Here is a 14,324-nt window from a genome sequence, read left to right on the forward strand (position 1 = left end):
TACTCCACCATTCCTTTGATTGCTTTCTCCATTACCTGATATGGTATATCAACAACATTGGTCTGTAGTTTAATGCTTCCTGTGACCGTTCACTGTGCTGTGGGTAGTGAACCGCTGGCTTTCTCCTCATTAACCCACTAATCATGTGTTTTAAATTCAAGCAGAAGAATTATGCTACTTATTTTGAGGAAAGTTTGAGTGTGAATGGATGTTGATGACGCAGTAAATGACATAATTTTCTTATCAGAGTAACTTTAGAGGTTTGAATAGAATTAATCGAGGTAGTTAAGGGTTGGAGTGCTAGTCATCTGTATTATTTAAATTGCATGACTGGTAGCTCAGTAGTAAAACCTTCAGCTCAGAAAGAGAGGATAAGGATTAGAAAGTTAAGCGATGCATAACAGTTGGGTGTTTCCTTATCCCTACTGCTCTAGTTCACTTAGCAGTAAATAAGGTACTTGCACGTGAGGCAGTTGTGGATTGTATTCTAGGAGAGAAAGACCAGAGAGCCCCAACAGAAATATATCACACTCCTTGGTTGGCTTCTTTCTCTCCACTTTTTTTCCCCAAAGAAGAATGTTGCTGTCCTAACAGGATATTTTTTCTGAATTAAAAACAGTAATTAAAATAGGTTAGATTGTATTAAGGAAATTTGCAAATGAATTTATGGACTGCTAGTAGTATAAATTTGCAGTGTTTGGGAAGGTACATATAGATATTGCAAGCAAACGTTTTTTAGTACATTATGTGCAGCAAATTCATATGAAGCACTAAACCCATGTGGGTAAGTCACTGGTAAGAATGGTGGAATCTTGACCCCCCCCCCTGCCTTCTAATACCAAGACAAATACACAGTCTGACTGCTTGTCTAGTTCTCTCTTAAGTTGTTATGACATTATTGGATCCTTTGTTACGTGGGGCTTTTTCTATTTTTTCTATTGTAACCTATTTATTCCTATATTTTTATGAACATTATATTCCATACCTGGAGTTTACCTGGAGAGAGTTCTGGGGGTCGACGCCCCCGCGGCCCGGTCTGTGACCAGGCCTCCTGGTGGATCAGAGCCTGATCAACCAGGCTGTTACTGCTGGCTGCACGCAAACCAACATACGAGCCACAGCCCGGCTGGTCAGGAACCGACTTTAGGTGCTTGTCCAGTGCCAGCTTGAAGACTGCCAGGGGTCTGTTGGTAATCCCCCTTATGTATGCTGGGAGGCAGTTGAACAGTCTCGGGCCCCTGACACTTATTGTATGGTCTCTTAACGTGCTAGTGACACCCCTGCTTTTCATTGGGGGGATGTTGCATCGTCTGCCAAGTCTTTTGCTTTCGTAGTGAGTGATTTTCGTGTACAAGTTCGGTACTAGTCCCTCTAGGATTTTCCAGGTGTATATAATCATGTATCTCTTCCGCCTGCGTTCCAGGGAATACAGGTTTAGGAACCTCAAGCGCTCCCAGTAATTGAGGTGTTTTATCTCCGTTATGCGCGCCGTGAAGGTTCTCTGTACATTTTATAGGTCAGCAATTTCACCTGCCTTGAAAGGTGCTGTTAGTGTGCAGCAATATTCCAGCCTAGATAGAACAAGTGACCTGAAGAGTGTCATCATGGGCTTGGCCTCCCTAGTTTTGAAGGTTCTCATTATCCATCCTGTCATTTTTCTAGCAGATGCGATTGATACAATGTTATGGTCCTTGAAGATGAGATCCTCCGACATGATCACTCCCAGGTCTTTGACGTTGGTGTTTCGCTCTATTTTGTGGCCAGAATTTGTTTTGTACTCTGATGAAGATTTAATTTCCTCGTGTTTACCATATCTGAGTAATTGAAATTTCTCATCGTTGAACTTCATATTGTTTTCTGCAGCCCACTGAAAGATTTGGTTGGTGTCCGTCTGGAGCCTTGCAGTGTCTGCAATGGAAGACACTGTCATGCAGATTCGGGTGTCATCTGCAAAGGAAGACACGGTGCTGTGGCTGACATCCATGTCTATGTCAGATATGAGGATGAGGTACAAGATGGGAGCGAGTACTGTGCCTTGTGGAACAGAGCTTTTCACCGTAGCTGCCTTGGACTTTACTCTGTTGACTACTACTCTCTGTGCTCTGTTAGTGAGGAAATTATAGATCCATCGACCGACTTTTCCTGTTATTCCTTTAGAACGCATTTTGTGCGCTATTACGCCATGGTCACACTTGTCGAAGGCTTTTGCAAAGTCTTTATATATTACATCTGCATTCTTTTTGTCTTCTAGTGCATTTAGGACCTTGTCGTAGTGATCCAATAGTTGAGACAGACAGGAGCGACCTGTTCTAAACCCATGTTGCCCTGGGTTGTGTAACTGATGGGTTTCTAGATGGGTGGTGATCTTGCTTCTTAGGACCCTTTCAAAGATTTTTATATGGGATGTTAGTGCTATCGGTCTGTAGTTCTTTGCTGTTGCTTTACTGCCCCCTTTGTGGAGTGGGGCTATGTCTGTTGTTTTTAGTAACTGTGGGACGACCCCCATGTCCATGCTCCCTCTCCATAGGATGGTAAAGGCTCGTGACAGGGGCTTCTTGCAGTTCTTGATGAACACAGAGTTCCGTGAGTCTGGCCCTGGGGTAGTGCATGGGCATGTCATTTATTGCCTGTTCGAAGTCATTTGGCGTCAGGATAACATCGGATAGGCTTGTGTTAACCAAATTCTGTGGCTCTCTCATAAAAAATTCATTTTGATCTTCGACTCTCAGTCTGGTTAGCGGCTTGCTGAAAACTGAGTCATATTGGGACTTGAGTAGCTCACTCATTTCCTTGCTGTCATCTGTGTAGAACCCATCTTGTTTAAGTAGGGGCCCAATACTGGACGTTGTTCTCGACTTTGATTTGGCATAGGAGAAGAAATACTTTGGGTTTCTTTCGATTTCATTTATGGCTTTTAGTTCTTCCCGCGATTCATGACTCCTGTAAGATTCCTTTAGCTTAAGTTCGATGCTTGCTATTTCCCTACGCATTTCAGATATATTGACCTCTTTTAGCCGCTCTGTTATTCTTTTCCGTCACCTGTAAAGGGAGCGCCTGTCTCTTTCTATTTTACATCTACTCCTCCTTTTTCTTAGAGGAATAAGCCTTGTGCATACATCGAGTGCCACCAAGTTAATCTGTTCTAGGCATAAGTTGGGGTCTGTGTTGCTTAGTATATCTTCCCAGCTTATATCAGTTACGACTTGGTTTACTTGGTCCCACTTTATGTTTTTGTTATTGAAGTTGAATTTGGTGAATGCTCCCTTGTGTCTAATCTCATTATGTCGGTCTGGGGCTCCGCGCATACATGTCTGAACCTCAATTATGTTGTGATCTGAGTATATTGTTTTTGATATGGTGACATTTCTTATCAGATCATCATTGTTAGTGAAGATGAGGTCTAGTGTATTCTCCAGTCTAGTAGGCTCTATTATTTGCTGGTTTAAATTGAATTTTGTGCAGAGATTTAAAAGCTCGTGTGAGTGTGAGTTTTCATCAGAGCTGCCTCCTGGTGTTATTATTGCAACAATATTATTTGCTATATTCCTCCATTTTAGGGGCCTTAAGTTGAAATCCCCCAGGAGCAAGATGTTGGGTGCAGGAGCTGGAAGATTTTCCAGACAGTGGTCAATTTTTAACAGCTGTTCCTGGAATTGCTGGGATGTTGCATCTGGAGGCTTGTAGACTACCACAATGACTAGGTTTTGGTTCTCGATCTTTACTGCTAAAACTTCCACTACATCATTTGAGGCATTAAGCAGTTCTGTGCAAACGCAGTTCTCTGCAATGTACAGGCCAACCCCCCCCTTTTGCCTGTTCACTCTGTCACATCTGTATAGGTTGTAACCTGGGATCCATATTTCGTTGTCCAAGTGATCCTTTATGTGGGTCTCAGTGAAAGCCGCGAACATTGCCTTTGCCTCTGCAAGCAGTCCACGGATGAAAGGTATTTTGTTTGTTGCTGGCTTTAGACCCTGTATATTTGCAAAGAAGAATGTCATCGGACTGGTGGTATTGTTGGTACTGGGGTGGGGATTTTTTCTGGCATTAGTATCTGTATCTGTTGGTTTGGAGTGGAGGCCATCGACTGTGGTTCCACTCCAGGAATGACTGGATTTGGTGTACGATTTCTGCCATTTCCTGCCAGTTTTTTTTTCCTTCCTGGCACTAAAAAACCTCTCCCTCTTGAGTGGCTGTGGCTACCCAGGTTTTCCCATGGCCTGGATGTTTTGTATCTTTTTGTCCCCTTTAGATGGTGTGCCTGGCAATTTAAGTTATAGCACAGTCTTTCTTGTACTGAAGAGGTACACATTTCAGGATGAAAAAGCTTACAGGAAGGGAGTTTGCATTTTCCTGTTGTCATATGGGCATGGCATAACTGATGAATGTATCCTCAACCAGTTATAGAAAATTGTTGGCCAAGTAGACTAACAGTAAATAAACATATTTACCAAGATGACACATATGTGCAGTGTAAAACATTGCATAATAGAAGGATACATAATTAGAAAAGTTATTATGCAAAGCATTTTATTTGAACATGATACATAGTTGTACAAGGAATTATAGTAGTTGGGTGTACATGCCAAAAGTCCCTTGTATACAGAGCATTATGGGCAGCTTAAGGTTAACTTAAGATTAACTAAACAATGATATATTCAGTGTTAAAAATAAAAGTAAACAAATTGCAACATGAAGTACAAATGAGTATTTTAAACAATGAAATTTGAACATTTCAGTTAAAGACATTATAGTTGAACAAATTTATATCAAAACAATGTATGTATAATGTAACAAAATGATCAATATACTAAATGAAGTTATACGATTTATTAATCCTATCAAATCGAATAAAATCAATGATTTGTAGTGCAGGAAGAGGTCATATGGTCACTAGATGAGTAACTGTACATTCATGAGAGTGGAGAAGAATGGGGTATTTTATTAGGTAATGTAATTAAAAAACAGTTTGATAGGGTCACAGGTTATACATTCATGAGATACAGTTGTTCAGTATTTATCTAGTTGTGGGTGAGTCAGTGGTTTTTAAGTAGTCTTGAATTGATAAACAAACAATGTTTCTTTTGTATTCACAGGTAATGAATTCCAGATTTTTGGGCCTTTTATGTGCATCGAAATTTTACATAGTGTGAGATGGACACGGGGAACATCAAAGAGTGATCTGTGTCTTGTGTTATGGTCATGTGTTCTGTTGAGGTTGGTAAGATGTTTGAGGGGAGGGTTTATATCTGAGTTTAGTGTTCTATGTATGTAGTAGGCACAATAATAAGTATGGATGTTTTGTATGGTAAGTTTAGAGTTTTGTATATTGGTGTAGTATGCTGCCTGGAGTGGGAATTTATCATCATTCTGACTGCAGCCTTCTGTTGGCTAATTAATGGTGTGAGATGATTTGTTGTTGAGCCCCATGCACAAATTCCATAGAGGTGAGATAGGGGTAAATAAGTGAGTGATATAGGGCCAGGAGAGCTGACTGTGGAACATAGTACTGTATCTTCGATAGTATGCCTACGGTCTTGGAGACTTTCTTGGAAATTTGTTGTACATTTGTTTGAAATTTGAGTCTATTATCAAGGTGGATTCCTAAGAATTTTCCCTCTGAGCTTTGTGATAGGTGATCCATTTATCATTATGTTAAGAGGAACATCTGTAGTTCTGTTCCCAAACTGAATGAAGTAGGTTTTGTCAATATTGAGAGTAAGTTTGTTAATCATCATCCAGGTAGATATTTTCTGTAATTCGGTATTTACAGTATTGGCTAGTATGACTGGGCTTGTGTGAGACCTGGAGTTTACCTGGAGAGAGTTCCGGGGGTCAACGCCCCTGCGGCCCGGTCTGTGACCAGGCCTCCTGGTGGATCAGAGCCTGATCAACCAGGCTGTTACTGCTGGCTGCACGCAAACCAACGTACGAGCCACAGCCCGGCTGGTCAGGAACCGACTTTAGAGAAGACGTATGTAGTGTCATCTCCAAATAGTGTGGGTTTGAGTAGTTGCGATGCATCTGGTAGGTCATTTATGTGAATGAGAAAGAGAAGAGGGCCAAGGACACTTCCCTGTGGGAAGCCAACTGTAATTGGTTGTGTAGAAGAGTTTGCTCCATTTATGTACACATATTGGCTTCTGTTGCTAAGGTATGACTTTAGGTAGTTGAGGGAGTGCCCTCTTATACCATAGTGTGATAATTTTATGTGTAACAAATCATAGTCAACTGTATCAAAAGCTTAACGTAAATCAATGAAGATCCCCAGTGGGACTTCTTTTTTCTCTATTGCAGTGTATATTTGTTCTAGCATGTGGATAATAGCATCATTCGTATTTTTATTAGGCCTGAACCCAAAATGACAGTGGTTGAGTATGTTGTGGGAGATGAAGTAGGAATAGATTCGCTTATGAATTAATTTTTCAAAGATTTTAGAGAGAGGGTGTAAGTTGGATATTGGCCTATAGTTATTCAAGTCTGCTTTATGTATCGGGGTGACCCTCGCTATTTTGAGAACTGTAGGGAAGGTAGAGGATTCGATTGATTTGTTCAAGTGTTGCAATGTTTGGTGACAGTACTTGTGAAGCTTTTTTGTATATAAAGGGTAGTAAGGTATTTAAATCTCCTGCCTTGTTCTTTGGTGTGTTGATAATAAGAGAGACTTCTGTTGGGTTGGTCGGAGCTAGGAACAGTGTGTTAGGTAAGTGCCAGTGAGGTAGTCATCAGGTGGGGTATTTGAGCTTGGGATTTTATCCGCCAGGTTTTTTCCTATGGTGGAGAAGAAAACGTTGAGTTTGTGTGCTGTTTCAGTCTGTGAGAGTAGGGGGTTTATCTGGTTTTGTTAGTTTGATGGTTCTGTTTCCTGATACCTTTTTTTGTTCCTAAAATTTCGGATAAGGTTTTCCAGGCCTTTTTTTATATCGCCTTTTGAGTTGGATAATCTGTTCTCATAATACAATTTTTTTGCCCTTCTTATCAGGCTGGTTAGGATTGATGAGTAACGTTTTGTTTGGTCTCTTGTTATGTGACCCATTCTGTACTGTTTTTCATATATGTGCTTTATATTTATGGATTTGAGGATGCAGGGTGTTAGCCAGGGACTGTTCAATCTCTTAGCTGTGATCTGTTTAGTTTTTTTTAGGGCAGTGCTTGTTAAAGAGGTATTGGGTCTTTTTTAGACTGTTCAATTGCCTCCCAGCATACATAAGGGGGATTACCAACAGACCCCTGGCTGTCTTCAAGAAGGCACTGGACAGGCACCTAAAGTCAGTACCTGACCAACCGGGCTGTGTTTTGTACATCAGCTTGTGTGCGACCAGCAGTAACAGCCTGGTTGATCAGACCCTGATCCACCATGAGGCCTGGTCTCAGACCGGACTGTGGGGGTGTTGACCCCCAAAACCCTCTCCAGGTAAACTCCAGGTCTCCAGGTATCTGTATAGGTTTCTAGCTCAGTTTGCCAGTCAATGTTTGTCATTGCTGTTGTGAAGTTATTAATGGCTGCCTCATTATGAAGTCTGAAGGTTACTTTAGTAGTATCTTGGGGTAATTTGCCTAGATTGGTTATGAGAAAGGTAGGGTAGTGGTCTGTGGTGTTATCTGTGATTATGCCTGATTTTAAAGGGGATATGGTGTTGGTCCAGATGTGGTCTAATAGGGAAACACTAGTCTCAGAGATTCTTGTAGGTTTTGTTACTGTTGGTAGCAACAAGCAGTTACTCAGTGTTTGTGAATTCAGTTACTTGTGGGTCTTGGTCTTGCAGATTTATATTGAAGTCTCCTGTGAGTAGTAAGTGATCTTCGTTCATGCGTGCATCAGTTATACTTCCTAGGTTTTCACTAAAACGGCTAATATTTGACTGTGGTACTCTGTAGATGTTTATCACTGTGAGAGGTTTTTGTAGATATTTGTATTTGAATTTAGCTATTATATATTCCCCATGTTCATCCCTTGTGCAAGTATTATTGATACATGGAAATATAAACACAAATGCAGTATAATGTGATCCTTTATTGACAACGTTTCACCCACACAGTGGGCTTTCTCAAGTCACACACGGATCTACCTGGGGTTGGAAGGTACGAGAGTATTTATAGTCAGAATGTTGAGGTCAGGTGAAGAATGCTGCAACTGATGATCTACCGGGTGGGGTTATAGAGTCTTGGGTAGCTTGGCAGGGGTATTGGACAAGTTGTAGACCTTCTGCAGTGTTCTATGTTCTTATGTGGGATAGCGATGAAGAAGTTTCTTGGCGAGTGGTTCAGCTATGTTATAGAAGCCATTGTTCTGGTTGAAATTGTTGGTTATAGAGATAAGCGATGATTCCAGGATTCTTCTGTATTGAGTGTTGTCTTCTGTGGCTATAAGTCTTGAGTTTCTGTAGTTAATTAAATGGTTGTGTGAATTGCGATGCTGTACACAGGCATTCCTTGTATCGTCAGTCCTGCTTGCATATTGGTGTTCTGAAATGCGTGTTTGGAGGTCTCTTGATGTTTCGCCCACATATAATTTGTTGCAGTCATTACAAGGGATTATGTATACCCCTGCAGAGGATGGAGGCTTGTCCTGTCTACTACTGGTGATGTCCTTGATGGTCGTGGTTGTGGAGGTAGATACTTGGAATGATGTTTTGGCAAAGATGTTGGAAACATGTTTGGCAATGGAGTTGTTGGGGAGGACTATGTATCTCTTCTCGGCAGTGTCTTCTCTGGGTGTGTTGAAGATGTTTAATGCCCGCCGTCTGCAGTCTCCAAGTGACTAGGATAGTGGAGTTTGGAAAATACTTGTTCAATTATAGTGCATTCTTCCTCAAGGAACTCATTGCTGCAGATTCTGAGTGCACGTAGGAAGAAGCCTATAATCACACCACGTTTGATTTTGGTGTCGTGGTGAGAGTAGAAGTGGAGAAGATCGTTTTGGTTGGTGGGTTTTCGATAGACTTTAAAACGAAGTTCGTGGTCAGCTTTGCAGAGCAGAACATCAAGGAAAGGAAGAGTGTTGTCGACTTCTTCTTCAAGTGTGAACTGGATTGAAGGCTCGACCTGGTTGAGCTTGTCTTGGAGAGCTTGAACGTTGAAGTGTTTAGGAGTTATGAGGAGAATGTCGTCAACATAACGGTTATATGTTATATGTGTTATATGTGGGCGAAACATCAAGAGACCTCCAAACACGCATTTCAGAACACCAATATGCAAGCAGGACTGACGATACAAGGAATGCCTGTGTACAGCATCGCAATTCACACAACCATTTAATTAACTACAGAAACTCAAGACTTATAGCCACAGAAGACAACACTCAATACAGAAGAATCCTGGAATCATCGCTTATCTCTATAACCAACAATTTCAACCAGAACAATGGCTTCTATAACATAGCTGAACCACTCGCCAAGAAACTTCTTCATCGCTATCCCACATAAGAACATAGAACACTGCAGAAGGTCTACAACTTGTCCAATACCCCTGCCAAGCTACCCAAGACTCTATAACCCCACCCGGTAGATCATCAGTTGCAGCATTCTTCACCTGACCTCAACATTCTGACTATAAATACTCTCGTACCTTCCAACCCCAGGTAGATCCGTGTGTGACTTGAGAAAGCCCACTGTGTGGGTGAAACGTTGTCAATAAAGGATCACATTATACTGCATTTGTGTTTATATTTCTATTGTGTCGGTATTTTATACCATTTATTACCATTATTGATACATTCTAGTTGGTCTGAGTGGTATATAGCTGTGCCACCCCCTTGTTATTATTATTATTATTATTATTATTATTATAATCAAGGGGGAAGCGCTAAACCCAGAGGATTATACAGCGCCTAGGGGGGGATGTGGAAGGCATTCAGGCTTAATTCGGGGAACTGGAGCACAGACACAATTCCCTAAATCAAGAGCCCCTCACCAACATCAAGGAACCTTCCTTGAGGGGCACCCCCTTGTTGATTTAGGATTTCTACTTAGCCAGGGATTTATTGCTTGGTCTTTTTTTTTTTTTTACTGAGACGAATGTTTGTAGATACTGTCTGCTATCCAGGAAGATTAAGTCACAGTAAATGATTGTATAGAACAGTTAAAACACTCAGTGCTGGAGAGGAGACATTGGATGATGTTTTGGCTCATCCTGAAGTATTAGTCTGCCCAAAATGGTAAACTCCAGGTAAACTCCAGGCTTTCTTTTGTGCTTGACAGTATAAGGCCAACAGTAACAGCTTGGTTGATAAGGGCCTGATCCACCATGAGGCCTGGTCACAGACCGGGTTGTGGGGATGTTGACTCCCAAAACCCTCTCCAGGTATTACATGTTTCTTGTTTATTTCCTTTTATCTCCATGGGGAAGTGGAACAGAAATCTTTCTCTATAAGACATGCACGTTGTAAGAGGCACCTAAAATGCCGGGAGCAAGGGGCTAGTAGCCCCTTCCTTTGTATACATTGCTAAATGTAAAAGGAAAATCTTTCATTTTTCTTTTTAAGTCACCCTGCCTCAGTGGGATACGGCTGGTTTGTGAAAAAAAAAAAAAAGATAAAATGTGTGTAAACTGCATTTTGTATACTGCAGAAAAGAAATAGAGTTGTATTGTATTATAAAGGCACAAGTGAGAGAAAATAAGGAGAAAAGCAGAAGACATGTTGTCCTCCCACTTTCTCACTCAGTTGCAATTTGATAATGGTACAGGATGGACTGAAACATTTTCCAACTTTTCCTCTCCAAATTGTGGGCTGTGAATGTGCTATCCATTTGTAGTGTGAGAGCTGGAGTGCAACACTGAGGTCATCTTATTAAGAAACGTTTCACCCACTTAGGGCTTTTCCAGTTATTGAAGTGATAACGCTCCAGTGTACAAAACAGCTACTAGTAGAATCCTACATATTTAATTATTACAACCAAAACTAAGTGCTAAACCCACAAGGGTCATATAGTGTTGCTATGTATTTCATACATACCTTTATTCCCACAGCTTCTGGGTATTGAAATATCTAGTATTTGTATTGTTGCTTGAGAATATTTTTGTTACCCTGTGTGTTGTGTTTGTGCAGGGATGTGGGGTGGCTCCCGGACGCGGGGAGGGGAGAAGATGACAGAGATGTTGCAAGCAATGATGCGCTGGCCGCCACGTAACATCTGGGATTATGACCAGGTGTTGCTCAAGAGGGTCGTCTGGCCGGACATGCTTGACACTGTGGTGAGTCCTCATCCTCCTTTCACTGTATTGTATTTCACGAGGTGCAAAGCCCATGTGGATCATTCAGCTCCCACCTTCATGTGTTAGTGTGACTTTGTAAATGGTCCAAGTCAGACCGAAACATCGTCGTAAGCTTCTGTCTCTCCTACGTGCTGGTTATTTGCGTATTGTTCCAGTCACGGTATTCTGACTTTCTGTTCTTTATACGCATAGGAATTGATAGATACTGTGTTTTAATGATTACAATCATAACCAAGTGCTAAACCCATAAGGGTCATACAGTTACTGTGTTTTAACTATCTCAGACTGGCAGAGACATCTCTGCCAGTTTCAGGCTCAGGTCCTACAGGGTGACACATTAAATATTTTAAACATTTATATAGTACACTGTGTAGATATATCCTAGGATAACATTAGTCAAATACTGTGGTTTATAAGCACATTTAAGATGTACCCAAGATGCATCAATTCTTACCTTCATTGGAAAAGTGCCCTAACAAAGGGACCATAAAGCTGATCACATACGTACTACTTTGCATTAAGTTTGATTATCGTGTGTGTGTCTGCTAAACTGCCAAGTCTAAACCTGGATACTGCAACATTAGTCAGTTTGTTTACATTACAAGTTGGTTCATAAATGTTCTTATCAATGTTCATGTTATAGCAAGTTACAGATCTCAGGCTTTTATCTGCAGTCCAGTGACATTCTGATTCACTATTTACTTCTATCCTAAAATTATTAATTTTGCTTGATACATATGTACCAAAGTAATATTCAACTTTTTTCTTCAAGGTGCTTTCTTTGATTAATTTATCAACCTTATCAAGTAGAAATAATTCCAATATGTATACCTGGAGAGGGTATACATGTGATGGAATCTATACATTAATTCTTATCTGACTTTTATTAATATTTAACTTTCATATAGTCGGACTTGAGTCCTGGAAATGGGAAGTACAATGCCTGCACTTTAAAGGAGGGGTTTGGGATATTGGCAGTTTGGAGGGATATGTTGTGTATCTTTATATGTGTATGCTTCTAAACTGTTGTATTCTGAGCACCTCTGCAAAAACAGTGATAATGTGTGAGTGTGGTGAAAGTGTTGAATGATGATGAAAGTATTTTCTTTTTGGGGATTTTCTTTCTTTTTTGGGTCACCCTGCCTCGGTGGGAGACGGCTGACTTGTTGGAAAAAAAAAAAAAAAAAAATCTTGGCTTCTGCAATGAGCATATTAATTATTATGCGAGTCAAGTGCATTCAATGGTGACACAGATTCGGTAATAATCAATGTGTCAGACTTACTGTCATAACCTAACTTTAGTGCCATTAGGATAGCAAACAATTCATCCTGTAATGTAGAAGCCCAGTTGTTATTATTATAATCATGAGGGAGCACTGAATCCATAGGGATTATAGAGCACCTGTGGGGGAGGGGGGAATGGAAGGTATTCAGATTGAATTCAGGGAACTGGAGCACAGATCCAATTCCCTAGAGCAATAGCCCCTCACCAGCTTCATGGAACCTTCCCTAAGGGAAAAGCCCAGTTGTTAATTTTCATACCTAACTCAAGATTGCTATGAATAATATCTAGGGTGGCTGTAATAAGAGCAAATGTATCTTCACTGCTACTCTTATTTAGATCCATCATTGTACATAATTTATACAGTTTTCCTAATGCTTAAGCGAGAAGTTTCTAAAAAAAGTCACAATACCATGACTGGAACAATACGCAGATAACCTGCACATAGGAGAAAGAAACTTATGATGACGTTTCAGTCCGACTTGGATCATTAATTAGTCACAAAGTTTCTTCTTGAGCAGTTGCCTTTGTAATTGATTTAAGAATGGGAAACTTTTTTTCCAATTAAATTTTCACTAGAAGTGAATGTTTGCCTTTTAAACCCTAAGAAAAGATTTACCAAAATAACTCTCTCCACCAGCTGGCCCACGACAGTTACTTTTGCGGCAACCCTCACTTCCAGTCACGTCACCGCTCACAACCTTTCCCCACACAACGTGTGGGCCGCTACTTCGTTGGCTGGGGGCCCACCAGGGACCATGAGCTACCGGGGATCACCATGTGCCCCAGTCTATGCCGACCACCACAACACCAAGATTGGCTGTACTGCTGACTTTAGTCTTGTGGTTCAGTGGTAGTGCCTCTGTACTTACATGTAAGAGACCTGGGCTTGAGCTTGGCACTGAAGATGTTAGGTATGTTGCCTTACACCTGTTTGCCTAGATGTCAGATGACTGTTGTGGGATCTTAGGGAGGAGGCTCAAAGGGCATCAGTGAAAATAAGCCACATTGCTTGGTTTTCTTGGGTTATCCTGGGTTTCTAATCCTCAGTTCCTTGTCTCTACTGCTTTGTTATTGTATTCATCAGGGAAAAAAATCACCATATACGAGTGTCATGAAAATTTGTTTAGTGGTGCTGTTGACTTTATGACAGCTGTAAGCACAGTATGCAACAGCCTCTCTCTTGTCATAATAATAATAATCTTTATTTCTAGAAATACATGCACGAGATATACAGGGCTAGATGGCAATGGCATACCTCTATATAGAAAGCCCCATGTTATGCAGAGGATTCTGGGTAAATTAGGTCAATTTTGTCCCAGGAGGCCTGGTCACAGACCGGGCCGCGGGGGCATTGACCCCCGAAACTCTCTCCAGGTAAACTCCAGGTAACTCCAGGATGTGACCCATACCAATCAACTAACAACCAGGTACCTCTTTTACTGATAGGTGAACATGAACAGCTTATAGACAGCAGTGTAATATCAGGATATACTGTACCAGTTGGCCCTGAGGTATCTATAGGAACAGTAGAGTTGTGTCTTGTCTTACACTGAAGATGATATATGTTGATGAGAAACGTGGCAGTTGTTAACCCTGTGGAAGGCTATGCTCAAGCATCTGCTGATTTACTGCAAGAAGGCTATTTAGAGTATTAATCTAGAGGTCTGGTTATCCAAGATAACCAGAAACCAAGTTATTTTTTTTTTTTTTTTATTATCACACCGGCCGATTCCCACCAAGGCAGGGTGGCCCGAAAAAGAAAAACTTTCACCATCATTCACTCCATCACTGTCTTGCCAGAAGGGTGCTTTACACTACAGTTTTT

At 41.0% G+C, this 14,324-nt stretch overlaps 2 protein-coding genes across 3 annotated transcripts in view; one reads left to right on the plus strand and one right to left on the minus strand.

Moving 5' to 3' along the window:
- LOC128701953 (uncharacterized) overlaps positions 1 to 14,324 on the plus strand; it is a 34,042-nt gene that overhangs the window by 15,800 nt on the left and 3,918 nt on the right. The window contains exons 5-6 of one of the 2 annotated variants that reach the window (XM_053795932.2): positions 11,048 to 11,193; positions 13,137 to 14,191. In XM_053795932.2, the coding sequence (XP_053651907.2) occupies positions 11,048 to 11,193; positions 13,137 to 13,328 (338 nt within the window). In that variant the 3' untranslated portion in view covers positions 13,329 to 14,191. The remainder of the gene's footprint in view (positions 1 to 11,047; positions 11,194 to 13,136; positions 14,192 to 14,324) is intronic. The other variant, XM_053795933.2, reaches the window with a different exon arrangement.
- LOC128701950 (F-box DNA helicase 1) overlaps positions 4,514 to 14,324 on the minus strand; it is a 108,635-nt gene continuing 98,824 nt past the window's right edge. Inside the window, exon 17 of the mRNA XM_070101432.1 lies at positions 4,514 to 9,068. The gene's annotated coding sequence lies outside the window, so the exon portion shown is untranslated. The remainder of the gene's footprint in view (positions 9,069 to 14,324) is intronic.

Source organism: Cherax quadricarinatus, chromosome 77, assembly GCF_038502225.1.
Source record: "Cherax quadricarinatus isolate ZL_2023a chromosome 77, ASM3850222v1, whole genome shotgun sequence".
In the NCBI taxonomy this organism is placed as follows: Eukaryota; Metazoa; Arthropoda; class Malacostraca; order Decapoda; family Parastacidae; genus Cherax; species Cherax quadricarinatus.